This window comes from Synchiropus splendidus, chromosome 7 (assembly GCF_027744825.2).
Source record: "Synchiropus splendidus isolate RoL2022-P1 chromosome 7, RoL_Sspl_1.0, whole genome shotgun sequence".
NCBI lineage: Eukaryota > Metazoa > Chordata > Actinopteri > Syngnathiformes > Callionymidae > Synchiropus > Synchiropus splendidus.
Window position 1 is genome coordinate 17570808 of NC_071340.1, and position 27988 is coordinate 17598795.

At 48.1% G+C, this 27988-nt stretch overlaps 3 protein-coding genes across 6 annotated transcripts; 2 read left to right on the top strand and 1 right to left on the bottom strand.

Annotated features, from left to right (window-relative positions):
* Window positions 1-773: 773 nt before the first annotated feature.
* Window positions 774-4660, bottom strand: LOC128762486 (gastrula zinc finger protein XlCGF17.1-like). Of its 2 annotated transcripts, none has more exons than XM_053870794.1 (3): window positions 4342-4660; window positions 4022-4208; window positions 774-2661 (listed from the first exon to the last, which is right to left on the bottom strand). In XM_053870794.1, the coding sequence occupies exons 2-3, from the start codon at window positions 4035-4037 to the stop codon at window positions 1544-1546; spliced, it is 1134 nt and encodes a 377-aa protein (XP_053726769.1). In that variant the 5' UTR covers window positions 4038-4208; window positions 4342-4660; the 3' UTR covers window positions 774-1543. The 2 variants fall into 2 exon arrangements, with proteins under 2 accessions (XP_053726769.1, XP_053726768.1); XM_053870793.1 differs by having other exon boundaries at window positions 4317-4660.
* A 3400-nt stretch (window positions 4661-8060) lies between these two features.
* Window positions 8061-20382, top strand: ddr2l (discoidin domain receptor family, member 2, like). 3 transcript variants are annotated; one of them, XM_053870674.1, is made up of 19 exons: window positions 8061-8312; window positions 13675-13773; window positions 14179-14281; window positions 14366-14438; window positions 14837-14989; window positions 15291-15438; window positions 15502-15607; window positions 15666-15855; window positions 15919-16165; window positions 16446-16535; window positions 16602-16744; window positions 16887-16998; window positions 17075-17191; window positions 18255-18499; window positions 18573-18700; window positions 18780-18977; window positions 19045-19279; window positions 19357-19506; window positions 19841-20382. In XM_053870674.1, exons 2-19 carry the CDS (start codon window positions 13713-13715, stop codon window positions 19973-19975), a joined length of 2634 nt encoding a protein of 877 aa, XP_053726649.1. In that variant the 5' UTR covers window positions 8061-8312; window positions 13675-13712; the 3' UTR covers window positions 19976-20382. The 3 variants fall into 3 exon arrangements, with proteins under 3 accessions (XP_053726649.1, XP_053726647.1, XP_053726648.1); XM_053870672.1 differs by having other exon boundaries at window positions 16446-16744; XM_053870673.1 differs by lacking the exon at window positions 8061-8312 and adding an exon at window positions 12171-12843 and having other exon boundaries at window positions 16446-16744.
* Window positions 20383-24757: 4375 nt separating this feature from the next.
* Window positions 24758-27728, top strand: LOC128762398 (protein-lysine 6-oxidase-like). The gene is made up of 6 exons (XM_053870629.1): window positions 24758-25283; window positions 26411-26519; window positions 26683-26814; window positions 26882-27038; window positions 27099-27194; window positions 27609-27728. Exons 1-6 carry the CDS (start codon window positions 24758-24760, stop codon window positions 27726-27728), a joined length of 1140 nt encoding a protein of 379 aa, XP_053726604.1.
* Window positions 27729-27988: the final 260 nt, after the last annotated feature.

A 27988-nucleotide genomic window follows, 5' to 3' on the forward strand; every position in this document is an offset into this window, starting at 1 on the left:
ATCAGGAGTGAAAAAGTGATAATGGAGAATCAAGTTGACACATTACACCGATGTATTTTTACTACAGGATGCTTTTTCTGCTACAGAACAAGGCTATTAGAATAATGTATCAGGCAGATTACAGAGCTCATATCAATGAACTGTCTGTTAAGAAGGGCTGTACTGAGATCACTGGCATCAACAAGGAATCTCTCACGCCCCCTGTATGCACCTGTATGGATATGGATGTGTAAAACCATTGCAAGGCTAATTATTAGAAAATATTTTCATTTTTTTTAATTTCACCGACCATACAGTGTTTTTGTGGAACATCTCCACAAAACCTTGCCTCACCCTTGAACCTTGTGAATGAATACAGCGGGTAAATATGCCGCTGTGTGTTGCCATGAAATGCTTCTCCACTCCTCCAGCATCCCCCTCACATTCAGACTGTTGTGCGCTTGCTATGAAATGATCTCACAACCTTTGACAACCAGGACTTCCCTGTGACAGAGACCTGGTGACCAAGACGAGCCTCAGCACTAGTCATCAAAAAGACTCCTGAGACATCACTGTATCTTGTAGGTTTCACAGAACTTCAACTTGCAAGAGGCATATTGGTTCTCCAGTAATACGTGCTGGTCTTCATTCGCCTCAGCTGTTCTGCAAAGTTGACCATGAGGAGATATGGTACTTGAAAACCTGATCATTCCATGAACAGCATAGTGAATCCCCCAACACCTGTCCGTGGCATTAAAGACAACCAAATGAGGGAATAAGAAATATTTAATGAGAGGAAAACAGTTACCACACAGGTCAGTCGATTAACAATCAGTAAACATTGTCAACATTGAAATCCAAACCATCAAAGCACTTCAGCATTTGGACAACACCTGTGAGGGAAGTGAAGCCTGCAAGCACACACAGGGAACGGCTCCTGGTGTACCCCCTCAGGGACCACAAGGACCAGCTGGCCGGAGGCAGAAAGAGGAGTGAGACTGTTCAATGCATGAAAACGTATGTAAACAACACACAGGCAGCCAGACAAGAGATGATGAGCTGGTGGGGTATTGTGTGCCTGTTAAAAAGTGCTTCCCAGGTGGAAGCCCAGAACTAGATCCTCTGACAGGACTTCAGTGAAGGGCAGCTGAATGACTTATGGATCGAGATGAAGGTCAATCATGTCGTATGACTGATGACAACAGCAGATCCATCATATTACAACACACCAAAGCAGCCTTGTTCAAACGACTTCTTCGCTAAGTCACTCATCACGTTTTCATCTGAATCTCATATATGGTTGTCACTTTCCACGGAGGATCCAAGAGCACTTTTCTATATCATTCCCGATTGTTGTTTGCTGCTTATAATATCGACCAAAGGCTCATTTGACTTAGCTGTGTGCAGATACGAAATATACAAGTCCATTTCTTTCTCACTGTGCATATGCACCAGAATAGAAGTCACGCCTGGTTTCAAGGGTTTGATGTCATTTACTTTGTGAATCCTTCACACGCCTGACCTGTGAGAAGCATTTCTCTAGGATAAACTCTCGTGTTCTCATTCAAATAATTATCAAACTAAGAGAAGAGGCTTCTTCCCGAAAGTGAGTTCTCATGTGTTTATTTAGGTTCCTCTTGTACGTAAAATCTCTATTACAGACAGAGCAGCTGAAAGGTTTTTCTCCAGAATGACTTCTCATGTGATCTTTCAGGCACCTTAGCTCCTTAAAACATTTGTCATAGTGGGAGCAGCAGAAAGGTTTTTCTCCAGTGTGATTTCTCATGTGAATCTTCATATGGTGGCTGTGAGTAAAACATTTGCCACAGAGAGAGCAGCTGAAGGGTCTTTCTCCAGTGTGACTTCTCAAATGATCCTTCAGGTTTTTCAAGCCCGCAAAGCATCTATCACAGTGAGAGCAGCAGAAAGGTTTTTCTCCTGTGTGCGTTCTCATGTGAACCTTCAAATGATGGTTGTGAGTAAAACATTTGTCACAGAGTGAACAGCTGAAAGGTTTGTCTGCGATGTGAGTTGACATGTGTATCTTTCGGCGCCCACTCGTTGAAAAGGATTTCTCACACTGAGAGCATCTGAACGGTCTTTCTCCAGTGTGCACACTCATGTGTTCCTTAAGATGATGTCCCCATTTACAACATTTTCCACAAACCGAACAAGTAAATGATCCTCCAGAGCAGGATTTCAGGTGTCTTGTCAGTCCACCTTTTGAGGAACATTTTCTCCCACACTCAGAACAGATCAGTGATCTTTCATCATCATCATCATCATCACCTTTCTTCTTGCTGTCGTGAACATTTGATCCACTCATGGGGTTGCTGGTTTCTCTACAGTCTTCACTGTTATCAGTGTCAGAGTCAGAAGAGAGTGACCTCTGCTGGTCAGGGAGTAAAGGTGGGTCCAAGCATCTGGCTGGTTCTGATCCTCCACAGTCTCCACCAGCTTCTGTTTTCATGTGTTGAGTTAAGCTGCTGGTTGGAGGCTTCTCATCATCTTCAGTCTTCACATCCACAGGAGTGTGTGAGAGCTGGGAGACATCATGTTCTTCTTCCTCCTCTTTCACTTCTTTCATGAGATGAGGCTCATGTCCCTGCTGGTCCAGACTGGAGCTGCTCTCCTGCTGCTCAGTAGGAACTTCTTCTTTAATCACCAGCAGCTGCAGGACATCTGCAGGGACACACACACACCAGAGTCACTGAACATTAGTTGAATGATGGACACCACTGTTCAACAGGCTTTTACATGTAAAGGAGAAGCAAAAAAGTCAACATTGACACAAAAGATTCACAGTACTTGGGGAGAGGACTTGAATATTCCCATTGCTGAAGAATCTATCACTCTGTGCTCCAGCATGGCCATATGCCCAGATCGAAACCGAGACATACTTAATCCAGATGTTGATCCTTGATGTGACAGGTGCAACGCAGAGGAGATATACGATTGACAACAAACAAACCAAAACATTTAATATGCCTTGGTTTTGGCGAGCAACACTACTGAAGTGCCATTCACACAGAGATGGAAACGACCAGATCTGCCATCACCACCACAGTCGGACAGCTTTTGAAAACTGAAGAGCAGGAACCTTCTGCAACGACACCTCCAGCACCACAGAGTTTGCTCATGACAACTAAGCGCCTGTGGCTGCACAGCACTCGCCCTGATGCTCAAGAAACCAGTGACAAAAGTCAGCAGTGATGGTGGAGCACCTCCGCCATGGTGTTGAAACCCTGCCATATATATCACCTCGAAGCAGAGAGCCAGGCCCCAGCTCTAGCATGTTGCCATGCCCATGTTCCTGCACTCCACTATAAGAAATGAGTTATACAATCTGTTTGACAATCTTCCTGCACTCCACTATAAAAAATGAGTTATACAATCTGTTTGAGAGCTAACGGTTGAAACAAAAAAATAATAAGTTATGTATTTTTTCTGGCTTCATACTTGAGGTAAAAGCGACTCCTGAGTTAGTAACCTGTCACCTCCTCAATTGAAAGGCAGTTTAACTGCTGTTCTTTCTAGTTACTTGTTAATCGAAAGGGTTTGTTTACTACCACATGCACTTTACTGTCCCCTTGATGTAAAGTTGCTCTTGGCCCATGAAGTTCAAATTATACTGCGATAACATGGTTGTTTTTAAGGAGACCAGTAGGGAAACCATTGACGGCAACGTTTGTGTAAGGACACTCGAATGTGTGTCATATTGTTTTTCCATACCCAAGGTCTTTGTAAAGTAGTTTTGACTTTGAATTCAGGAGGAAGTCGACGGCAAGGTGGATTATTTGAAAGTGTGACATCAATGTAGAGAGTGATGAGACAGAAGACTCAAGTTAACACCAGGCTTTGACACCATGTGATTTAAGTAGCGTAGAGAACAGTTGGGGCAGATTGTGTGTGTGTGTGTGTGTGTGTGTGTGTGTGTGTGTGTGTGTGTGTGTGTGTGTGTGTGTGTGTGTGTGTGTGTGTGTGTGTGTGTGTGTGTGTGTGTGTGTGTGTGTGTGTGTGTGTGTGTGTGTGTGTACAGTACCTGTCTGGGTCTCCATCTGCAGGATGACACTCAAGTGCGTAGCTTGAGTTGATAAAGGATCCACACCTGGTGTGGGAGGTGCAGGTGAAGTAGCTGCACCACAGCTCGCTCTCTTTACTGAAATTGTCTGAAGCTTTTCATCTCATTATGTGCCAGATGCAGCGAGGGTCCCAGGTCGCAGGTTTCCCTGCAAAGCAAACATGAGCAGTGGCTACGGTGTGAAGTCCAAAAGAGATGTTACTACTTGCCACTTATGAAACAGCCAAAAATTCTAATCGAGTTCACTCAGACTGACCAGTCAGAAAATGCCGTGAACACACCGACATGGTTCCAGTAATCCTGTCGAATGGGCTGTCGGGGCGTCTCATGGCCGCTCTCCAGGCTTTCCAGTTACTTCCGAGACTCGCACTCCTTGGCCTCTTCTTCCACGTTGGAAATGAAAAATATCACCACCGTGTTTTCTCCCAAAACGGACCGCCGTGGGAACAAGTGCAGCGCAGCGCAGCAGAGAGAGGACGTACACAAACCTGTTCCGTTTACCTACAAGACCACAATGCACTGCGGTTTTCCACTCTATGACGTCACCCATCCCCGCTCCACTCTTCCATCCCTGGTCTGTCGCGATAATAGGTCGTGATTACGTGGCAGCAGATGGTCGTCGTGTGCTATCGATTGAAGGACACTTAGGACTAGTTTTCACTACAGGATCCATGAGGCAGCAGAAATAGTGAATTCGCATTCTCTTTCTGACATTCGGGAAATCGACACGTCGGCTGACGCATGCGCAATGACCAATCTCGTGTCTCCGTTTCTATGGCAGCCCAGCAGGGACAGTGGCAGCGCCGACTGTGCGATTCTCAAAACATTTATGTTTAAATTGATGTCAGTGTCAAGTCAGCTGACGTGTTGCCAGGTGATAAGAAACAAGATTCATCAAGTCTTTATACTGATTTGAGATTGTCAGGAGCATCAAATTAGATACCGGTCCTTTGTGTTTGCAGTCGTGACATTTGCTCCGCCCATTCCTCCCTTTTCTGGTGCTGAGAAGCAGCTCCTCCTGGATCCTCCTATGCAAGGAACTGACCAGACTTCAGAGTTTGAACGAGTTTTAAGCGTCGGTTGATAAAGGCTCTCGTGAACTCTGCCCTTTAGGCCCTTACTCAGGGCTCACTCAGGTCTCCTTGTATCTGTAGAAGGTGATCCTAACTCAGGCTACTCCCTTCGTGGAAGGTCGGTGAGGAGACTCGCCCAGCTCCAACAGTCACTAATCATCTGCATGTCGACCCGTCTTTCAGCTGCTGTAATCGAGCAGCCCACTCTTGGTATTTTGAAGTAGGAATTATCAGCAGTCGTTTTCAGTGGCACTCTAGTAGTGGTGCCTGACCCAAGCATTTGAGTGTGTCTCAGCTTCCCGAGTAACGGAGGAGAAAATCCTCAACTCAGCCTTGGTGTGGTGTAGTACTCCTCATCGACAAAGTCCAGTGGAAGATTAAAAATTTAATTTTTATTGAAGCATTTAAGCAATGGCAAAGCAGTTTCCAAAAAAGGCATAAAAATTAAAAAATAAAAAGTATAAAACTCAGACGCCATCGGGGAAATGGCCTATTTCTAGTTACAGGAAAAAAAAAAGAATCTCTAAGAAACCGTTGACCTTACAGAAATGCTGCAATGACCGCTGGCGGGGCTGTGGGAACTGACACTCCGGCTGCCCTTCCTTAGCGGGCAGAGGAGAGTGTATCCAGCTCAAGGGAAACTTATTCCAAATGTAGAAAGAAATAAGGTCCTGGAAGTGTAATCCACAAATTCCTCTCGCGGAGGTTCTGCAAAAACAGCCAAAGTCTTGAACTTTTTCCAAGTCCCGTTTCTCGGCGAGAGACCAAGTCCAAACATGAGATTAAGTCCAGGAGGCAGCTTTGAGTGCACGTATCCAGTGTGTCACCTCTGAAACTCCGGAGCACTCCCACTTGACTTTTATACATTTTTTAGTGGTCACGTTTTTTTGATTGACACATTACCTCATGTGGCTTGTGATTGGCACGTGCCCCCACGTGAGTTTGGTTGACAAGACACGAGGTTAAGTCAGGAAAAGCACATGCAGTGGTCCAGCCAAGCACCGAGGTTATCTCAGGACGACCGTCTAGACAAACACCTGTAGTGTCTGGGTCATCTTGCTCTGAATTTCAGTTCACATGGTCACGGTTCCTCCATCTGTCTCCCGGGAGATCACATTCCTAAATTAAAAAACTATTGTGAGAGAATCATACGCAATGAAAGTAGTACAGGCGCGTGAGGAAACCATTAACATAATAACACATTCTCATTATTTTTATGCTTTTTAGCACGAGCAGCAGTTATCCACACGACATCCGTCATGATTTTATGATTGATTTGATAATATAGCTGATCTGGGGCAGAACTCACCTCAACTTATCAAGAGAAAACCTCCTTATTTCATCACTTATCTTGACAATGCTGACATGTTTGTTCAGCAACAAGCGAGAGCAAGAATAGAGTGTCATTTTCAGCCTTGTAAATGTGTTTGTTCCTGGATCTACTTTAACACAAGAGATTGCTCAAAGGTTATTAATTTGAGAATAAAAAGCAAAACGCCCCATGTGACGTGTGAGGAGCGAAGACTACTTTCGAGATCAGATTTGATTCGATTGGCTATATTCTTTTCCACAATGATGCCAGGCTTCTTTGACCCAACTGTGAGATGAACAGGACAACTTAAGCATTGCATTTCACTCCACATCAGCAGCAACAGGGTCCTTCAGTCTCATTTAATGACCAAAACCACCGTTCATTCAACGTTTCCGACAGCTTCACTGTGATGGGAAGGTTCCGTCAAAGTGCGAAAGTGGACAATCGGGAAGGCTCGACCTCTTGGCTCCTCCTGCTGCCCCTACGACCTGACTCCAAACCAACAGTGTAGGAGGGGTTGATTTCAAAATGCATTTGTTGTTGATGACAGTAACGAGTGAGAGGCTTAGCTCAGACCACGTCGTGGAGGTTTTGTTGTCCTGGGTGGACGCAGAAACTCATCTCAATTCAAGGTGCATTTTGCTTTTTCGCTTTTATTTAGGTTTTATTTTGTTTTTCCTAGCTTTTCCTCTCGCTCTACCTCACTCTTGCTTGCTCGCTCACACACACACACGCATTCTGCTATCCTTGTGAGGACCTCTCATGGCCATAAACCCTTTCCCCAGCCTCCCCCCCTAAACCTAACCATCCAAAACACATGGATAACCTGAACCAGGACTCTGAACCAAACCTAAACCCAACTATAATGACCAACTTATGTTGATGTTTTCACCCTCAAAACTCTATGTGGTTCGGCCAAAATGTCCCACAAAGCAAAATAAGATCAGTGTCTTGCCACACAGGGACATTAATACATGCACGCACACAGTTCAGTGATCTCGGTTTGGGGACTCTGTGGCGATGAAGTTTGTCTTCTGAACACAAGAGGGCGCTGTTTCACAAATTAATTTCTTCAACAAGCTGTCAAGTTTCCATCCGTTCTGATCTTGGATGGTACTGAGGGGGGTCGCTTCCCAGCTCCCCAGGGTGAGAGGGAAGGGGCCCTGCAAACACTGTTGGGTTTGATGATGCGTCGATCCTCCAAAGAAGAGAAGAGGAAGACGCTCTTGAATACACGACATGAGAGAGATTAGTTTACGAAGTGAAATATATTTTAAAGGAAAGATCTACAATAAAACATAACGAAGATTCTCATTGTGTTGCACAGTCAGGTTTTAATGAATAGAAAACGCAACGTGGAGAAGAAGAACCGGTGGCTTATCAGTGAGGTGAGGGGCTGCAGGAGGTTAGAAAAGACGGGTTTGAGGTGGAAAGTTTGATTTCATCCAGGCAGAATGCGTTTCTATTTGGGAATCATCGACTGAATCTGTGGCCGCGTCTCTTCCCAAAGTTCCCCCAGACTTCTCAGATGTCAGAGGGTTTCGGGTTGCTGCCTCCTCCTCCCTCTCCTCTTCATCCTCCTCCTCCTCGGAAACGGGATGTGATGTAAATACACTGAAACTTTTTTCCTCTCTCCGGAGTGTGCGCGTCGACTTCTGATGTTTTGTTGCAGGAAAAGTGGACGGAACCCGAGACGACACGCAAGCGTGGAACCGTCAAGGACTGGGAGAGTTCGGTCGGGAATGATCCCGTGAACATCTGGAGGGGACTTTCACGGAACCACCACTCGACGCCCGCCAGCTCGGAAAGACGGAGACAGTTGAGAGAGTCGCCGCTGCTGCTGGACGCGGAGGCTAACGGAGGACAGGTCAGTGGGCGGCCCGCAGTCTGTCCAGGGTTCCTGCCAGCGCCACTCAACAGTCCGAGACAAACTTTTTAAAGTTTGAGCTAAATAAGTTTCACCTCATACGGATGTGTTCAGCGGGGGCTGGCCGCCCAACCAGGCGGACCATTCTGTTTGTCTTCCGAGAAACTATTCAAGATTTGCAGCTCTTGAAATTGTAATAACCTCGTAATAACAAGAACAGTCACTTTAAAAAAAGTTGAAAACTGACGATTTTTGATTCAGTGTCAGTTAACCAAAGGTGTGATCCATTAAAAAGTGTTGCTCAATAGAGAGCGCGACCTGGTAGGTTTTTACAAACACTCACTGAAGCGACGCCGGTGTTAATCACACACCTTCTGTACAGGTGTCGACACAAAGCCTGGGGGCCACGTCTGGCCCTAGGTCATGTGATGTGGTGATGAATACAGATCACAAAGCAAAATCATTCCAGTCATTCGATCATGCAGTTTGTGGGATGATAAATGGGATTAAATCTCAAACAAACTGAGGCTACATCTGTAAAGCGTGTCGTTGCAGTGTGTAGTTGCGACATCTTCACATCATCCTCCAGTTGTATCACCAACCTCTTCTTCATCTCCAGCATCCTTGGTCCTCTCCACTAAACCATTTCCCTAACTTTGTCTCCAAAACATCTCTATGTGTCATTCTGATAGACTCATTTCTGATGTCATCCTTTCTTCCAACTGACAATCTCAGCATCTTCTTCTCTGACTCTTCTAACTCTGACTCCTGAAACTCTAAACATTACAGCAGTGACTACATCTGCCGTGTGCTGCTCTGACGTCATTGCATTCTCTTCTCTCTCTTCACTTCCTTCTTCACTCTGGATCCCAAATATTTGAACTGTTCAACCACCACACAATAGCCATCTTCACTCTTGTCCATATACGTATTGACTTCCATTCCTCTCCACTTCGTCCCTCCACCTCTTCCATCTTCACCATCTCTTTACTCTCACTACAGATCACCACATCATTAGCAAACATCATGGTCCCTGGAGGCTCCTCCCTCTCCTTATCTGTCAGTCCATCAGCATAGCAAACACAGTTTATATTTCAAACTGATATCCAAGTTAAACTGAGTCAAGATAACTTCATCTGTGTCCCGAGTTGAGAGCTGAACAGAAGAGTTTTGGTGCAGAGCTTCGGACATCTGTAGCAGATACAGGAAGGTTGACCTGCAGTATAATGACCAAACATAGCCCCAGAAATCATCTCTTTCTCCGCTGCCTTGAAACGCCAGCTGTGTTTTGCTTCGCAAGCAGAACGTACTAGGTGAGCCCTGAAGTCCTGGCCATCAACTCAATCATTGTCGGTCATGTGTCGCAGCCCTCGACCCTCCCCAGAGACGCTTTCGGGAATCTGACTGCGTGTAGCTCCAGATGAGTGTAAATGAGCGAAGGAGCGTCGAGTTTCCATCTGCGGCGGCTCATTAAACCATTTAGGAGACCACAGCGAGGATCTGGTGGAGATGATCCGGCTCTGCTGTGGCTTGATGATGTCGACGGAAATGATGGCCTCTTTTAACTTGCTGGAATTTAACCGACCTGAAAATCCCGGAACCTTCTGGTGCCGCTTCACGAGACTCAAGAGGAGATAGGGATACTGTGTTTAATGAAGTAGTGTAGTTGCTCTCTGGTCCACTGAAGTCCTGATCCAAGTGTTGGTGCTCAGTCCAGTCACAGACCTCCAGCTTTCTCCTGCTGACCCACCAAGTCCCGAGCATCTCTGGAACGCAACTGCTTTTGTTGCTCAGTGTTTTTGATGAACAAAACAAAAGAGAAGAACAAGCATATTTAAAAGGTGTTATGTAAAATGCAACAGTGAAAAGATTTGAATTACAGTCGATATTCATGAAATACTTGAATACTGAACAAAGTACAGCGAGAGAAGTAGCGGACAAATAGCTGTGGACACCAGTGGGAGCTTGGAAGATGGTGGGGAGTATCATTTGACCTTGCAAGAGCGATCGCACGAGCGACCCAGAGAACCTGAGCTTCAGTTGTCATCTGGCTCACCTCCTTTCCTCAAGAGACTTGGAGGTGCTGATCCTCATTGCCACTGGTGACTTTGTCCTTCTGCTGCCTGCTGAACGTTCTCAGCTACACGCCGTCCTCGGTTCTCTTGCCTCACTTTGGTGTTTCTTGCCAGCAGAAATCGAGAGCATCTCAAGTGTGTCGAGTCAAACAACTTCATTCCCCTAACCAAAATATTGTTATTGGCTGTTGAAGGAAACTGTTTTCCTCATCAGCGTCACTCATCTTCAACTCCAGTGATGCAGCGAGTGCTGGACCCACTTCTGTTTTTATTTACCGCAGATGGAACAAGTTCTGCTGTCGTGGAGTTTAAAACATGGTATTTGTTCTTGTACCCATTTTTATGTAGGGCGGGAACCTGCCAGTCAGAACTCGGGGCTGAATCACTCTCAGGTGTTTCATGCCTCTGACGGTTCCCTGCATGTTAACTCAAGCGCCCCGCATTCTTCACGTTCCAGCTGCCTCGGTCAGACCTCTCTGTCGCCCGCCAATCCATTTTGGTCCATTTTCAGAAGCCCACGTGCATCAGACCTGGGGGCCACTCATGACTTCAGAGAAACCCGATGTAAAAGTTGGGGGTCGGACGCCTCACATCGCTCACAGAAGGTCCAGTGCAGGCTGGAGTATCTTGGGGTCTAGTTCACAAGTGAGTGATGGATAGGTGCTGTGTTTTCATTCGTGGTGAAGACGGAGCTGAGCCAGAAGACAGAGTTCTCCACTGACCGCAGGGTTTCTCCTCCAGCTCTAGTGTGACCCAGAGAACAAGAGTTTCCCTGTCAGGACTCTCTCTTAAACAAGCCTGACTTGGTGAACTGCATTGTAGTACTAGCACCTGAGTAGCTGCTCTTGCTTCAGAGTCTGGTGGGGGCCGGGTTAAAGTTGGAGAGTCAACATGGTGGCCACCACCCTTAGACTCCCACACTAGATGAAAAAGACTGGGTTCATCAGCTCAGTGACGAGTGAATGCTAGCAGCCACTTCTTGCTGATGAATTTTCCCTCTCTGCATGCATGACCGTAAACTCTGGGTTATGATTGGTTAACAAGCCGGGAGTTGCCGCAGAATATTTTTTAATACTCGCCTGTAAAGAGTTACTAGAAAAGCGCTGAAACTGCGACCCATTCATGTTGCATCACCCTAGCTAGCTAGCTAGCGTGTTGTCTGTCACCTTATCATTGACTTCCTGTGTAAATCAGTCTTGTCTGTCGTGTCTGGTGCGAACATGGCTGCAGAAACTGGAGTGAGCTGTGACCTGGCTGTCGGCGGTGCAGACTCGCACTGGCTGAAAATAAAGTGAAAAGACAAAACTGGCACGAGGAAGCAGGCTGGACGTTAGCGCTGGCTAGACTCGCCCGCGCCCTGTCTTTTAGAAATAGTTTAATGTGGTCACACACATCTAGTCCGGTTGGACGCTGGGACTGGTTTGCCGACACTCGGCCTCCACTTGTTTTTCACTGCTGCATATGAACAATGAGTTTGATTTCCTCTTGCTGGCGACCGGGCTCTGGGGAGGGTCGCAGGTCCTCTCCCCGGGCGCCGTGTTTGCTCTCGGTGAACTCTGTCTCCTTCACCCCCAAACACAGATTCCTGCCTGCCACAGTCTGGCAGCGGGACATGTGGAGTCCTGCGAGTCGGAGCGGAGAAAGAGGGAGATCTGGATTGCGTTGAATGTTTGGAATGTTGAGGCTTTTGGCTGCTTTCGCTCTGACGCAGGAGCAAGGGAGGAGGAGGTGAGCGGGGGCAGAGGGGGGAGGGACAAGTGGGGAAAGTTTAGACAAAGGAAAAGAAGCAACATGTGAGCTTAAGTTGTGTGTTTGTGTTGTGAGCGACGTACAGAGGTTTGGTGCATTTGGTGCCTCAAAGGTCATAGACTGAGTCTGCTGTTCTTCCAGATGAGGATCAGCACCTCCAACTCTGAGGTCTGAGAGCGACACCTAGTTCAAAGCCTACTTCAGCTTGCTGCTCTGAGAGGCAGCAGCTGCGCTCCGAATCTCTGACAGATACCTGAGCGTGGCTCTGTCCCTCTGGGTTGGACACGTCGGGCCTGAGGAGCAGTGAGACAGCAGGTCTCTGGTTCATTTCCTCAGCTCTTTTCTTCTTTCCATCTTCCCCTCCTCATTATTCCTGACGTTTGCTGCGAGCTCCGGTTCAGGAAGTGAGTTCAGCTGGACGCTTCTCCGCTCGCTCGCTGCCAACAAGTGAAAGAGTTTTATGTAACGAGTCTGGCCGCGGCTCAGATTCTTCAACTGTTGCTCATCTCGACAGGAGAGTCATGTGACCCGAGAGGGAGAGAAAAACAGATGCTGAGAGAGAGGAGACAAAGGAGGGCTGAAAGAATCACACTCAGAGAAAATATGCTTTAGATTCTCGAGGTTCCGGACCATCACTCATCCTGGTACCGGGTTCCCCACAGAACCATGTCATTGACTGAGGTTCTGACAGAATGAAAGATGAGATGGTGAGTAGATCACGTTCTGCCGCGGAGATGCCATCCATCTGTTATCTGCTCTAAGTCAGGTCGTGGGGGCAGCATTCTCAGCCCGGCCTCCCCAGGGTTTGACTCTTCAGGTCTTTACTGGGAAATATTGATGGGACATTGGTGTTCCGGGCTGATCTCATGGGGTTTTTGGGGCATAACTGATCTCATGAAAGGGAAGACACTGAGTGAGGAGCATGTTCAGAATCATCTTTTGAATGCGTTATTGGATCATGGGAAAGTGCCGTCAGGATGGGTAAGTAAGAGGAGCCTTGCCTTGCTCCACGATGGTGGCGAGTGAAGCCGAGTGTAGTCATCCCTCCTCGGGCGAGGTCATGAATGACATCGGTGAAGGCTTTGCCAGGCTCCATGTCCGATTCTACCGTCCGTCGACATGAGAAACAGCTTGGTGAGCTGAGCTGGTGCGGGTCACAGACCGTGAGTTTGTGGTAGAATACGCACCAACCTTGGCGGCTCAAGGCATGTGGCGTCGGGCTCTTGGTCCACTTGTTCCTCAACCCTCCAGCTGCTTTGTCAGGACTAGATCTTAGAAACAGAACCTTGACAGCTGTTTCTTTGTGTGTGTTACACAATCTTATAAACACTGGACACAAACAGCCGTTACGCAACATTGAAACATCAACAGACTCACAGACCAGATCCATGAACCGTCAGTGGAGAGGAGAAGTACACGTGTGGCTCTGAACCCCGGGGGTCCTGGACCTTTATGGTGCTGGTCTTCGGTGGGTCTGGACTTGTGTGGATCTTGTATCATATGAAGATCACTAAGTTTTTCTCTCAATCTTCTTCCAGAGATGTAGGGAGTGGGCTGGTGAGACTGGCGGACCATCATGCACCTCTTCTTGCTGCTGATTCTTCAAACCACAGCAGCTCTCGCACAGATCGACCCTGGTACACACACACACGCACACACACACTCACGTTTGTATCTCTTCTTTGTGGGGACCCTAAACCTAACCATCCAAAACACATGGCTCACCTTAACCAGGACTCTGCACCAAACTGAAACCCACTTAAAATGAGTTATTAAAAGTAAAGTTTTCTTCCTCAAATTGAGGCTTAAACTGGCAAAAGAATGACCTTACAAACACACACTTCTTCTTCATTCTAAAGTCTGCAATAAAGGGAAAGTGAATGATAGATTGAACGTGAATGAGGATCATAGTATGACCATGAAAGTGGACCCTAGAAACATGATCAGTGGAATGTGAAAGAATGAAGGAAGGTGCGACATTGTCTGAGACACAGTCGTCTCCGTGTTGCTGCGAGTCTTCTGATATTGTGTGACCGCCGCAGCACACTGCCGCTATGCGCTGGGCATGGAGGATGGACGGATCAAGGACAGTGACATCACGGCGTCCAGCCAGTCGCACGAGACCACCGGACCTAAGTATGCCAGGTGAGCCCCAGGCTGCCAGGTCCGAAGGGCCAGGTCTCTTCCTCTGGTCGAGGCGCAGCTCAGTTCTTCTGTTCGTGTTTGCAGGTGGAACCGTGACGAGGGGGACGGCGCCTGGTGTCCTGCGTGGCAGGAGACCTCCGACAGTCAGTACCTGCAGGTGTGAACTCAGCGAAGTTTTGAATCTAAATTTTTTTTACTGCTAAAAAGATGGAAAAAAATCTTGTACTTCAGAATATTGAATATTGAAAAAACTTTTATTCTCTTTTTCTGATTCCGGTTTTGGGTGGAATTCTGAACATTTTGCTGTTTATTTATTAATTTGGGGGGGGAACTTGTTTTGTTTGATTTTTTTATTTCCGATTTTCATGAAATTCTTTGTGCACTCAATAATCTATTTATTAGCTGATTTTGGATTCAGAAGTTTCGACCCCATTGTAGCTCCAGACCTGACTCCCCACAACTTCCACCCGATTCTCGAGCTGAAGCAGTTGTGTTGAAACTGTGAAATGAGTTGATGTTCTGCTCGTCTCCTGCTGCTTCTGGGCCCTTGCACAGGTGGACCTGGGTCGACTCACCTTCCTGACCATCATCGGGACGCAGGGACGATACGCTCGCAGCTCGGGGAAGGAGTTCGTCCAGGCCTACCGCCTCAACTACAGCCGAGACGGGCTGACCTGGCACATGTGGAGGAACCGGCGCGGTAACTCAGTGAGTTCTGTTTCTGAAGCAGCGAGGGGAAACGGGTCGAAGAAAAGAATGAGGCTGGCAGAGGAAGCTTGTGACGGAGCGATAGAAGCGAGGGAGAGGAAGGAAGACAAAACAGCTGCTTGCTCTGCCAGGATATCACCACGGACACCCTCTAGACCTGGTCGCGTTTTTTTCCTGGGACTCCTGGGAAATTCCCAAGATTTAGGTGTTCATGAGTCAGAAGAAGTGCTCAGATGGTGGTTCTCTAATATGTGCTGACCATCAGTGGAGGCTGGGGGAGTAATGGTTTTGACGGCTGCAGGAGATCGAGGGCAACAAGAACGTCTACACGTCAGTTATCAACGACCTCCATCCTCCTGTCATCACGCGCCACGTCCGCCTGATCCCCGTCACCATGCTGTCCACCATCATCTGCATGAGAGTGGAGCTTTACGGGTGTCAGTGGGAGGGTGAGTCGGATTCACACGGACTTGGTTAGATGGACAGCTGATGTCTCGCCCCCCCCCCCGCAGACGGTCTGACCAGCTACAGCGCTCCGGAGGGTCAGGTGATGATGCAGCCCGGGTCTCCCTACATCACCCTCAACGACTCCACCTACGACGGGACGCACGAGCGGAGGTGGGACTCGCCAAGTCACAAGTGTGGAAGCGCTCACTCACTGACGCCGGTTTGTTAGGAGGCTGTCCGGGGGTCTGGGTCAGCTGACCGACGGCGTCATCGGCCAGGACGACTTCAAGCTGACTCGGCAGTATCCTGGGTGGCCGGGCTACGACTACCTGGGCTGGAGGAACGACTCGCTGGGAACTCGGGGACACGTGGAGATGGAGTTTGTGTTCGACAGACCGAGGAACTTCACCTCCATGAAGGTTTGACGTCGTCACAGGTCGATGGCTCACTGGCGGGATTCTAACTCGTGCCTCTGCCTTCAGGTTCACAGCAACAACATGTTCACTCGCGGCGTGAAGATCTTCTCCTCCGTCTCCTGCTGGTTCAAGCCGAGACTCGCCAACAGTTGGGAGTCGGATTCTGTCGACTTCACGACCGTGCTGGACGACCGGAACCCCAGTGCTCGCTACGTCACCGTGCCGCTGAACCGCCGTGCCGCCAAGTCGCTGCGCTGCCGCTTTTACTTTGCAGATGTTTGGATGATGTTCAGTGAGATCTCCTTCCAGTCAGGTACATTACACACTCGCGTTTGTATCTCTATCTTTGTGGGGACCTCCCATTGCCATACCCTTTCCCCAGCCTCTCACCCTAAACCTAACCATCCAAAACACATGGCTAACCTTAACCAGGACTCTGAACCAAACTGAAATCCAGTTATTAACCTTAACCTTGTGGGGTTTGGCAGGAGGTCCCCAATCACAGGTGTTTTTCCAAGTGCACCTATGCAAGCTACACACACACACATTATATAGTCAGCCACACAAAACTTGTGTTGTTGTCGTCCCGTCAGAAGACACCCTCTTCCCGACCCAGTCCTCCATGATTGTGACCCCCTCACCCTCCGGCAGACCGCCCACCGTGGCCCCGACACCAAAGAGCAGTATGACCTTTGACCTCGACACACTGGCTGTGTGTGTAGAAGAATTTGACGAGTCGGTCTCCACAGCGGTCAGCCCCTCGGCCAGTGTTCTGCCCGACGACGGAAACACACCCATCCTGATTGGCTGCCTGGTGACCATCATCCTGCTGCTGGTCATCATCATCTTCCTCATCCTCATGTGTCAGTGCGTTTGCAAGGTTCTGGAGAAGGTCAGACTCAACACGCTCTCAGCAACACACCGGCCAACTCCTGCCACTAGTGAAGGAGTCGCCCCCTGCTGGCTGCTGACAGCAGTACAAGACATGACGTTTGGACTTCTCAGTGTCGGTAACGCCACTCTCACGCATGCAGGGGCCTCGAAGGATCCTGGACGAGGAGGTCACTGTCCGGCTGTCCTCCTGCAGCGACACCATCATTCTGCAAACCCCCCCAGTGCCCCCTCGATCTGGACACGGCTCTGCAGGCAAACACGCTTCGCATGACTGTGTCTGACATTAGATGGTGTTCAGCTGCGCCACCTAACTGTGGAGTCTGTCCAGGGCGCGCACACGCCGACACACACTACGAGCGGGTCTTCCTGCTGGACCCTCAGTACCAGAACCCGGCAGTGCTGAGGAACAAACTGCCCGAGCTGTCGCAGAGCGCTGAGGCATCAGGTGACCGGACTTTCTCTCTTAGTTTAGTCCTCCGCAGCTCTTTTCAGGCTTCACGTCTTCCCTCTCTCATCCTGACTTCCTGTCACATGACTCCGACTGCCTGCTCCTTTGCTGGGTTTGTTATGTGCTGGTTGAAATGACTGGCTGTGACCCAGCAACACTCATGGTCTGCTTCAGAGTAGAGACCTTTGAGAGGCTCACATCACCCTTCCCTCTTCTCTGTCACCCGACTGACCTCCTTGTTGGGGGGGTCTCTCTCTATCACTGGTCGGACGTCCTAGCCAACATAGCTCCAGGTCTGGAATGGATTTTTGGAGTTGCCATCACTCCTTCTGGTTTTGCATATTTCCATCTCCATAACATTATCAATCTTCATCCTCCACTCACCTTATGGATTTCCTACCTTGATTTCTGCTCTTCAATATCATCTACCACTCAAATCCCTGAATTACAGCCACATCCCTAGTGCTCACCTCCAAAGCAGTCTGTCACGTTGTTTCCTCAAACCTCATCTGCTGCCACACTCCAAGGTTCTTCTGCTCTCTGGCTCCTGAACAGAAAAGTGAAATGAAATATAAATGAAGAATAAATATCAGAGGGAAAATAAAAGTCACAAAAGAAAATTGTATTTAAACCCAAAAACCTGGGAAACCCAGAGAAAAAGATAATCCTCACCTCACCTAAAAGCCCTGGGAGAGAAGTAGCAAATATTTTTACATTTTACCCTCCAATTGAATTTGATAGGAAGTGGAAAGGTATAGAAGCGTAGGTCACAATAGATACAACATCAACTGTTATGTAACTGTTGACCACACAAACAGAAAAGTTGGATGTGTAAATGAATTTGAGGGTCGACTTCAGAAAAAAAGTGTTGAGAGAAGATGCTTTAAGTCTGTTCAGTTGAGTTGACACATTATTTCTGAGAACCAAAAAAGACCAGAAGTGTAAGGATGAATGTGGAAAGCAAGAAAAGGGCCTAAAAGGGAGCCACTCTTCAGGAGAACTTCTTTTCGAGTAGAACTAGTGGGAGACTGGTATAAATTGATTTTTATTTTGCCCTCAGCCTGCGGCGGAGGCTACGCCGAGCCGGACATCACCCAGTGCACGCCGCACCAGTGTTTCCATAGCAACGCTCCGCATTACGCAGAGACGGACATCGTGCGGCTACAGGGTGTCACCGGCAGCAACATGTACGCCGTCCCCGCCCTCACCGTGGACTCGCTGACCAGGAAGGACATCTCTGCTGCAGAGTTCCCACGGCAGCGTCTTCTGTTCAGGGAGAAACTGGGCGAGGGGCAGTTTGGAGAGGTGAGGGGCAGTTCTGGTCCTGTGGCGCCCCAGACACACTGTCCTGTCACTTTAACGTGTGTGTGTTCTTCAGGTGCACCTGTGTGTAGCGGAAGGTCTCCCAGAATTCCTGGGCGAGGGCTCGCCGCTTCCTGACAGAGATGGCCGCTCTGTGTTGGTGGCGGTGAAACAGCTGAGAGCCGACGCCACCAGTCAGGCTCGGTAGGTCCAGTTTCCATTTGACGGCATCAGCGCTCGACTTCTGTCAGACAGCCTTCAGAGCAAACTTGTGCTTCCGCAGCAACGACTTTCTGAAAGAGATCAAGATCATGTCCCGCCTCAACGACCCCAACATCATCCGGCTGCTGTGCGTGTGTGTGTCGTCCGACCCACTGTGCATGGTGACGGAGTACATGGAGAACGGAGACCTCAACATGTTCTTGTCGCAGCGCGAGATCGAGAGCACACTGACACACGCCAACAACATCCCCTCTGTCAGGTAACTGCCACCAACCGAGCAAGAAAGTCGCCATCTGGTCGGGAAAAGTCACTTCTTTCTCTCTCAGTCTGTCGGACCTGCTCCACATGTCAGTCCAGATCTCCTCGGGGATGAAATATTTGGCCTCTCTGAACTTCGTCCACCGAGATCTGGCCACCAGAAACTGTCTGTTGGACCGCAGACTGACCATCAAGATCGCAGACTTCGGGATGAGCCGGAACCTCTACAGCAGCGACTACTATCGGATCCAGGGCCGAGCCGTGCTGCCCATCCGGTGGATGGCCTGGGAGAGCATCCTGCTGGTAAGTGGACCTCAGATGATCCCTATACATCAGTGTGGTTTATCTCTCCTCACTGGCGCCCCCTGCCTCCTGTGCAGGGCAAGTTCACCACAGCGAGTGACGTGTGGGCTTTTGGCGTGACGCTGTGGGAGATCTTCACTCTGTGCAAGGAACAACCGTACAGCCTGCTGTCGGACGAGCAGGTGATCGAGAACACTGGCGAGTTCTTCAGGAACCAGGGCCGACAGGTGAGATGAACCCGGACCTGGCGTGTGTCACTGTGTTGGTTTGTGTTGTGTGTCCAATCAGGACAGTAAGAAACTGTTGAAAGTGAAAAAGTAAGAAAGTGAAAAATAACAATTAATAACTTTGAATTATGATAATAAAATTTTTTCATCTTTAAAATTTCTTTTTGTTTTAAAAAAATGTATTTCAACTTTTTCAATTATATATTTATTCACTTATTTTTGGAAACATTTGGCTCTAACACAGCTCCATACACTGTAGCTGTGCCTCATCCACTTTGAGCTCTGCTGTTGAACAGGCTGTCGCTCACCACGACCTCTTCTCTGACTGTTCCAGATCCACCTGTACGCCCCTCCTCTCTGCCCTCCGTCTCTCTTCGAGCTGATGATGCGGTGTTGGGGTCGCGACATCTCGGACCGGCCGTCTTTCGAGGGTCTTTACGAGGCTCTGCGGCCTCACGTCAGTCAGTGACCCCTAGCTGACCCTCAGGCCCACATTCAGGATTTTCCTCTGCAGAGGTTTGTGAAGATTCCCGGAGCCGGGACTGGAGCCTGCAGCCGAGACTGAGCTGCTGTTTTTTTTCTGAAACTCTGAGGAGGAACTGTGAGACTTCGTCACTATTAAGCTTCTTTTTTTCATTCAGACATTTCACGTCATTTCCTGTCAACCTGCCAAGGCCTCACCAACTCTTTCCGGCATCCTCGAGCGGATTCTGTAGTCCCTCTGGTCCCTGTGGTTCCCCTGTAAAGCACTGTCTCTCAGTTCTTCCTGTCTAGCTAACCACACTGGAGCAAACGGGGGCGGGGTCAAAGTGTAGTGTTTTTTTTTTTAGATGTTTATTCTATTTTATTTGTATTGTTAAACGTAGTTTCACTTTTGTTGGTGTGTTTGTGACTGTTGTCTGGCTGATGGTTCGATTCTGTGGAGGACTGAGGTTTGCCCGAGTCGATGATTCAGAGATGAAGCTCCAATTAAATCAATACAAGTCCATCATGTAAAGAACAAGTCACAGGTGCAGTTTAATGACAGGAAGGTCAGAAAAAACATTAATATTGGTCAGCGAAAATAAACTCAAAACATCCCCTCAAATGGTCATCAATTGGAAGAATCCATGCAAATTATACAGTAATTCATTTCAAAATATTGTCCAGCATTGAGAAATGGCACAGGAAAACCATTTTAAATATATATTTTTATAATAATAAACAAAACCTGTAAAATAATACTATGTCGTTCATTGTTGATTAAGCAGTTTCAGTCTGCTTTAAATAAAGTTCAGTTATTAAAATAATACTGATTCATGTTCATAAAGTGGTGAGGAAAGAGCTGAGCCAGAAGACAAAGCTCTCACCTGTTGTCACCAGCTCTGGATTGACCCAGAGAACAAGCTGTAGTCCTGGTGCTGACCTCTGACGAGACTAGATTAGACTGAGGTTAAACATTACAGCCATCTGGTGGACGACTGGGAAACGATCAAGTTTCCTATGCGATGGAAGAATATGAAGACGGAAGTTGGGTGTAATACAAAGGTCTACCACAAGGGGGCGCTGCAGCCATAGAGAGCAATCTCTTATGACGTCAGTTCATGTTTGACAGGCTCAGTAGTCCTGGGGTTTGGTATCCGAGGTCCGACATGTCTTTGGCTCAATCGAGCTTATGGAAGCTGGTTTGATCCTGCAGCTTCACAGGTGAGTGTAAACAAGGAAGGCAGAGTCAGCGGTGCATGTTCTTCAAAGCATGAGGAGAGGAACCAGCAGATAAAACTCGAGAAAGTTGCTGTGGATTTAAAAAGTGTCCAGATATGGTTGGGAAACAAAGGTATGTCCAACTCAGATGTGTCTAGTGGCTCCAAGGTCTCGTGTGGAGCTTCTGGTCTGAAACTGTGTGGCTCTGAACGAGGTCCTCTGAGATAGAGCTGCTGACAGATGAGAGACACATAAAATTATCGACAGCTCCGCCCCTGTATTTACACGGGATCAGGTAGATTCCGTACTGTCCTTTGGTACTGAACAAGGATATTCAGGGCAACTGTACGGTCTCACCCTGGGGTAGTGGGCTGTGAGGGTGGGGCTACACTGGTGCGCCCTCAGGTTCAAGGTGATCAAGCCTGACCCAGTCAGGCAGTCGCAGCCTCCCTGAGACGGGCCTAAAGCTGACCTTCTTTAACCGCCCCTCTGGGTTATGACAGGTGATCTTCAGTAGAGAGTGAGGTGAGGACATCAGTGATGCTGCTTTCAGCAAAGGTCCTTCCGCTTAAGTCATATCAACAGGCTGCTTCAGATGGAGCTGTCGCAGGACTGTGGATTCCCCGATCTTTAAGTCTCATGGTGGGAGAAGCCACAAAACTTCTCCATCCCGGTTCTGTGTAGCCCAGCTTCATGCTTTGATAGGCCTCTTCATTTGAGTTGTGCCACTGGACTGTGAGTTCTGTCATGCATGCAGACCTGAGAGAAGAGAACCGGAGTACCAAGTCCGGGTGGACGCTATAGGTAGCTGTAGTGTGGAGGAGGTGAAAAGATGGTGTCATGCTTTGCTTTGCCTTTTTGGTGAAGATCAGGTCCCTGGCCTCTAGTCTGGTGGTCAGAGGAAGCGTTGAGATGAATGACTAACCTTGGTCCACGGACCCGACTCGAGTGGTGCAGAATCTGGATCTGGATGGAGAGGCACGTGTTTGGGTCCATCACGTGCCTCATTTGCTATATCCAGGTGTGACATTCACCCACATCCCAGCACCGGTGTTAAACACCTTTTTTACAGTCCAGGGTCGCCGCTCGCCTGGCACCGGCTTCCTCTGACATCACGGCGCCCTCCAGTTCACGTAAACTCTGCCTAGTTTGTGTAGCAAACCTCCCGCCGTGGCCGCCATTGTCTGGACGAGGCCGCGCTATTGTGCCTGATGTTTCCACGAGCTTTATGTGTCCTGTGCACGGGAGGCCCGGCGGGCCCTCATTATGAAGCTGATCCAGGCGCTGGGATCACAGCGACACCTGCTTCTCATTGGCCACGTGCTGCTGATGAGGAGCTGCCCTCTTTGATCTTTACACAGATGTCATAAAAGCAGCTCTTGTTCAGCTTCATCACTTTTTCCTCTAACGGTGAAGGAACGTGTAAAGGGCACACATGTGTTCCTGCAGCCAGCTGCCTCAGCGGCCGACGTCCCGCTGCTGCTGGAGGAAGCTGCCGGCTGGAGGCCCGACCTCAAATTCAGGCACAAGTGCCCTCATTTGTTCGACAAATACCTCCGGCTTCATGTCTCCAACCTCACACGGACTCACTGGTCTGGTTCAGACTGTGTGTCATCTGAGAAGGCCTCATGGAGTCCAACTCACTCAGGTGCGTTCCTTACAGGAAGATAGTCCAACTGAGTCTCAGTGAGGTCTTAGTGAGGCCCCGTGGCTCTAGATGTGAACACACCTGGGTCGCTCCACCCAGATGTGTTCACCAACCACCTCCTTGTTCATAACATAAGCAAGCTACGACTGAATAGTTATTTTACTAAAGTCACTCTACTCAAACAGATACACATCCTTGAAAGGATTCATGCAATGACATTTCACAAAGGGCCACATTGTGAGGCGCCACCAGGTCAACAGCCTTAAAGAAGGGCCTTCATTGATGGGGAAAAATATATATATTTATGACAAATGGGCCAGATTTTTTAGATATATTTACACCATGACACAATGAAGAAGGCAAAATGAGATTTTACTGTATAAACAGTTAGTTAAATGGCTCTGAAAACACACCATTAAAGACAAAACATGTCATTATGATATAAAAGCACATGATTTCCAACTCTATATTTAGTTACCTTTTGATTTATTTTGAGGCACAAGAAAGACCCACAAAGGGACAGAGAGAGAGACTGAAGCTGAAGTCCTTCACCTGAGGATTTGGTCCTTCTACGCTGACCTCCTGAGGGCCCCATGAATGCAGTTGAAGGGCCATATGTGGCCCTCGGGCCGCACCTTGCCGAGGCCGCGACAATCCGCGTCATAACTTCGAGTTCTCCTCGCGCCAGTGGCTCCACGTCAGGTGAGTTAAGAGTTTCCAGCGCGTGGGTGGCAGCTGCTGCCGTTTACGGTGAAGGAAACTCCTCGGCGGGTGAACGCCTGACTTCCAGGGTTTTTTAAAGCCTCATGAGCGCTCAGCAGGGACGGACCGTAAAACCGAACAAAAGCATGATCGTTTCAAACGTGCGCGGATTTCACTCTCCTCACTTTGTTGTGACTCTCGTCGTCAGAACAGAACATGTCACATGACACACGTTGGTTAGTTCCGACCTGACGACAGTGAATCAAAACTTCACTGACTGGTAACAGTATCGGATCCTTTGTTGATGATTTTACACAGTTTTTAAAAATCTTAGGTTTATGACAGAAGCTATTCGTTTTGGGCCATCATTTTATGAGAATTTGTCTTGTTTAAGTCGTAAAATACAGCGTGTATCCCTTCAATCAAAGCAATAAAACTGTATTCCTTATGGCGTATTCAATAGTCAATTTCTAACTTTTTTTTACTGTGGTAAAAAACAAAGCCCTTCTGAAAGTTCTTCACTTTAACTTCCATTTCAATAATATTTTATTTTTATTCATTTTTTTTATTAACCACACATCCATGTTTAAAATACAGTAGTTTTTTTTCTTTATCATTGGAGGGAAAATTGTAAATGACTCCCGAGATAACAAGTGGCAGGCACTGTCAAATTTGACACAATCTTAAATATTCTCATGAAAAATCACTTTTTGTGTGCGTTTCAACAAGTGTGGCTGCATCAAACACTAAAACAGATGCATTTTGGTTTATTGTTTCCCAGTAAAACTGCCACTAACACTGAATTCTGGTCAGTTTCAATATAGCAGTTCCAGATCCAGAGAATGTGTTTAAAACTGAACCAAAAATGAATAAACCATTACATCTAATCATCAATCTAATATGGGATGCTGGGCCCCCCAAACTTTTTTTTCCCCAATTTTATGTCAATAGATAATAAATGTTTTTGAAAAACAAAATCATAATTGACTTGGTGAAGAGCCATAAATGTTCCAGCAACTTGCTTTCCCAGGCAGGAGGAAAACAGAACGAAATGTCGCATTTCGTCAGAGGGTTCTGCGTACGTCAAGACCCCCGGCTCCTTCATCCTGAGGGGCCCCGGCATGTCCCGGGACTCCTCCTCCCGGTGAGCTGCTGCTCCTCACCTCCTCAGCGCTCACATCAGATTCAGCTCGCAGATGTAGAAAACCGCTGTGCATCATGAGAGACTTCTCTTTTGACTGTCTCTTGCTGTCTTTCGCACATTTTTCTTTCCTGTGCGCCTGGCTGGGCTGCGCGGGAAGTCAGGATGGCGGAGACGCGCTGCGGCGCGGGTTGACATGGCAACACAACGGGAAGGTGTACAGCATCCTGGGCGCCGGAGCTCAGTACCGACCGGCCGCCAGGCGACACCCAGGCTCACCGCGCCTTGCTAACCAGGTTGTGGTCCTCGGCAGTGGTAACAGAACATCCTCCGCTGTGTCCCGAGCATCCATGCGCGTCCCCGCAGCCAGCGGCGCAGCGCAATTACGCACCATGGCGCGCCAGCGGCCCCAGAACCCACCGGCCAGTGACGAAGGGGTCTCTGCACCGGAGAACCGAGAAGACATGATGGTGGGTGACGACCCCTACAACCCGTACAAGGCTTCCAACTACTACCCCTACTACAACTACTACAACTCCTACTTCAGACCCCGGACCTGGGCGCACTACCGGCACGGGTACGGAACCAGCTACCACCAGCACGGTGAGCTTTAATCCGGCAGTCTACTCAACATTAAAGCTTCTTTTATTCTCACTGAACTCACTCAGTCAAACGGTGTAAGTAAGACAAAATATGCCCAAATTCTGAGTTTTGATTTGATCCGAAAAGATGAACCGTGTGTGGTCACTGATGTCCAGATTGGGCAGATGGACATCAGAAATCATTTCTTTCTATCAGTAGCTGCAAGGTAAGGATGAGACCTCCCATCCAAGGCTATTGATTTTTATTGATTTAATTCTGTATACGCTGATCTTAAGTAGCCAAGTTTTTGGTACCAAAGGTTTTCTGCATTTTTAAATAAAAACTGTACGAGTTAGTTGGAAAAAGTTCCTAAAATTCGTGACAGTAATGGCCTTAATGAGTCCACCAGGGGGCGAGAGTCAGAAACATTGACTGACTATAAATTCAATTAATGACCTGTTTCATGACACGTCACACTCGTTCAGTCTCAGAGGGTGGAGTCCAAATGAACCGTCGTTCACCGCCCAACATATCACTTGGCTCCAAATGAGCTTGTTGACGTCTCGGATGCAGGTGAAAGTTTGAAAAACAGTTTCAGGTTTCACAGCCTCGTAAACTGTCTTCAGCGGTTGTTAGTCGACCAGCAGATGTCACTCTCCTGTGGAGCTCCAAAAAGCGAATATTGTTGGGTCGATTTAAGCGTTTTTCCCCAGTTTGTGATACACTTTTCTTGCCCTCTGAGTCTCTCATTGATGACTCATTTGTCCATCCAGGGCCAGGAAACTGTCTCTTGAATGTTTTTCCTTGGTGTGAGCAGTGTTTTTGATTTTGTCTTCTGGCTCAGCTCATTTTATGTCATCAGCATCCCAGACTTCTAGATTCAGTTGTCACTCCATCTTGACGTCAGGAGAAGATGCCTGAGCCTCCTCATGCAGAAGCGTTGAACAGTTCAGCACAAGAAACTCCATTTAATGGGAAAGATCTGCACGTCTATGACAAAGCCGTTGCTGCTGTGGCCAGGCAACAGATGAGGGGTTAACAGTATCTACGCGAACACAATTTGGCTTCAAACAACACCTTACTCACTGCAGAGTCTCCACTCAGCAAGCGTAACTGCCACAGTGAAGATGCTCCATTTCTCCCGACAGGTCTCCCAGATCTGGTTCCCGACCCGAACTACATCCAGGTCTCCACCTACATCCAAAGGCTCCCCATGTACAGTCTCCGCTGCGCTGCTGAGGAGAACTGCCTGGCCTCGTAAGACTTCTGAATCCAGAATCATTTCTTCATCAAGTGACTTCAGGTTCATTTGGGGACCAGTTTTGGGACCGAAGAACCGATCCCACGTTCACAAAAGGAACAAAGTCAACTTGAAGATTTCAGGATGTGAACGTCTCTACGTCTGCTTTTCTTCTCTCAGCTCTGCCAGTTACGCTCGGGATTACGACACACGGGTTCTGCTGCGGTTCCCTCAGCGGGTCAAGAACCAGGGCACTGCTGACTTCCTGCCCAGCAAACCCAGATACTCCTGGGAGTGGCACAGCTGCCACAAGTAGGTCCAGACCCGCAGTCGTCCCTTGTCTCCTTCACCAGCGTAACTAAAGCTGGATCTTCCACAGTCACTTCCACAGCATGGACGAGTTCAGCACCTACGAGCTGCTGGATGTGGACACCCAAAAACCAGTGGCTGAAGGCCACAAGGCCAGCTTCTGCCTGGAGGACACGTCCTGCGACAGCGGGTACTACCGCCGGTACGCCTGCACCGCGCACACGCAGGTGAGGAGCAGCACACGGCAGCTCGGCCCCGTCTCACCTGATGACTCTGCTAATGTTCAGGGCTTGAGTCCCGGCTGCTACGACACCTACAACGCTGACATCGACTGCCAGTGGATCGACATCACCGACGTCTCACCCGGCAAATACGTCCTGAAGGTCCCTCACTCTTTTTGACTTCCATAGTTATGAACTGCAACATCAAATTTAAAGATAGCCCGATGTGGACCGGCGACATTTCCAGGGTGTCCACTGCCTCATATCTGCTCACAGCAGCATAATAAATGAAATATGAATAAACGAAAAATTCTATATATTTTATCTTCTATTTCTAACCGATGGAATTCTTTTCACTGTGTACAATGACTTTCATCTCGTAGGTTTGTGTTTCTAAATAGTTGGTCCTTCTGAGTCAAAACTGTTATGAAGCTGGTTGTAGTTGGTCTATTGCCACCGGATTTTCGATAAAATAAGTGAGTGATAAACAAAGGTGAAGCATCATGTTGCTGAAGCGACTCAAGATGTCAGTTGTTGTAATGACTGTGTCTAATCCCAGTCACTCTGACTCGTCAGGTGACGGTGAACCCGAAGAAGCAGGTTCCAGAGTCGGACTACAACAACAACATCGTCCGGTGTGACGTCCAGTACACAGGGAACGCTGCCCACGTCTCTGGATGCGTCACCACCTCGTAAGAAAGCAAACACTGCAGTGCTCCTTGGGATTTTGACGCATTTATCGCTGTGGTTTTCAGAAAATAAGGCCAAATATTTGGGAAATCATGAGTGAGCCACGAGAAGAAGATCACATGTGGAGTGGACTTTTGGATTTTATTTAACCTTTGAAAACGCCAGTGTAACCCAACAGAAAACAGGAAGTGGATGTGTCTGTGTACAAAGGAAGCTGTTTTGTGCGAATACTTGAGGGAATTGAGTACTTGAAGAGTTTTCTGATC

Excerpts from the sequence above, each read along its gene's own strand:
- LOC128762398 (XM_053870629.1), top strand. The coding sequence starts at position 24,758 with ATGAGAGACTTCTCTTTTGACTGTCTCTTGCTGTCTTTCGCACATTTT. Across the intron at positions 26,815-26,881 it reads GAGTGGCACAGCTGCCACAA|TCACTTCCACAGCATGGACG; the intron begins GTAGGTCCAGAC and ends GATCTTCCACAG. Across the intron at positions 27,195-27,608 it reads CCGGCAAATACGTCCTGAAG|GTGACGGTGAACCCGAAGAA; the intron begins GTCCCTCACTCT and ends CTGACTCGTCAG.
- ddr2l (XM_053870672.1), top strand. The coding sequence starts at position 13,713 with ATGCACCTCTTCTTGCTGCTGATTCTTCAAACCACAGCAGCTCTCGCA. Across the intron at positions 18,500-18,572 it reads GCGAGGGGCAGTTTGGAGAG|GTGCACCTGTGTGTAGCGGA; the intron begins GTGAGGGGCAGT and ends TGTGTTCTTCAG. Across the intron at positions 18,701-18,779 it reads GACGCCACCAGTCAGGCTCG|CAACGACTTTCTGAAAGAGA; the intron begins GTAGGTCCAGTT and ends GTGCTTCCGCAG.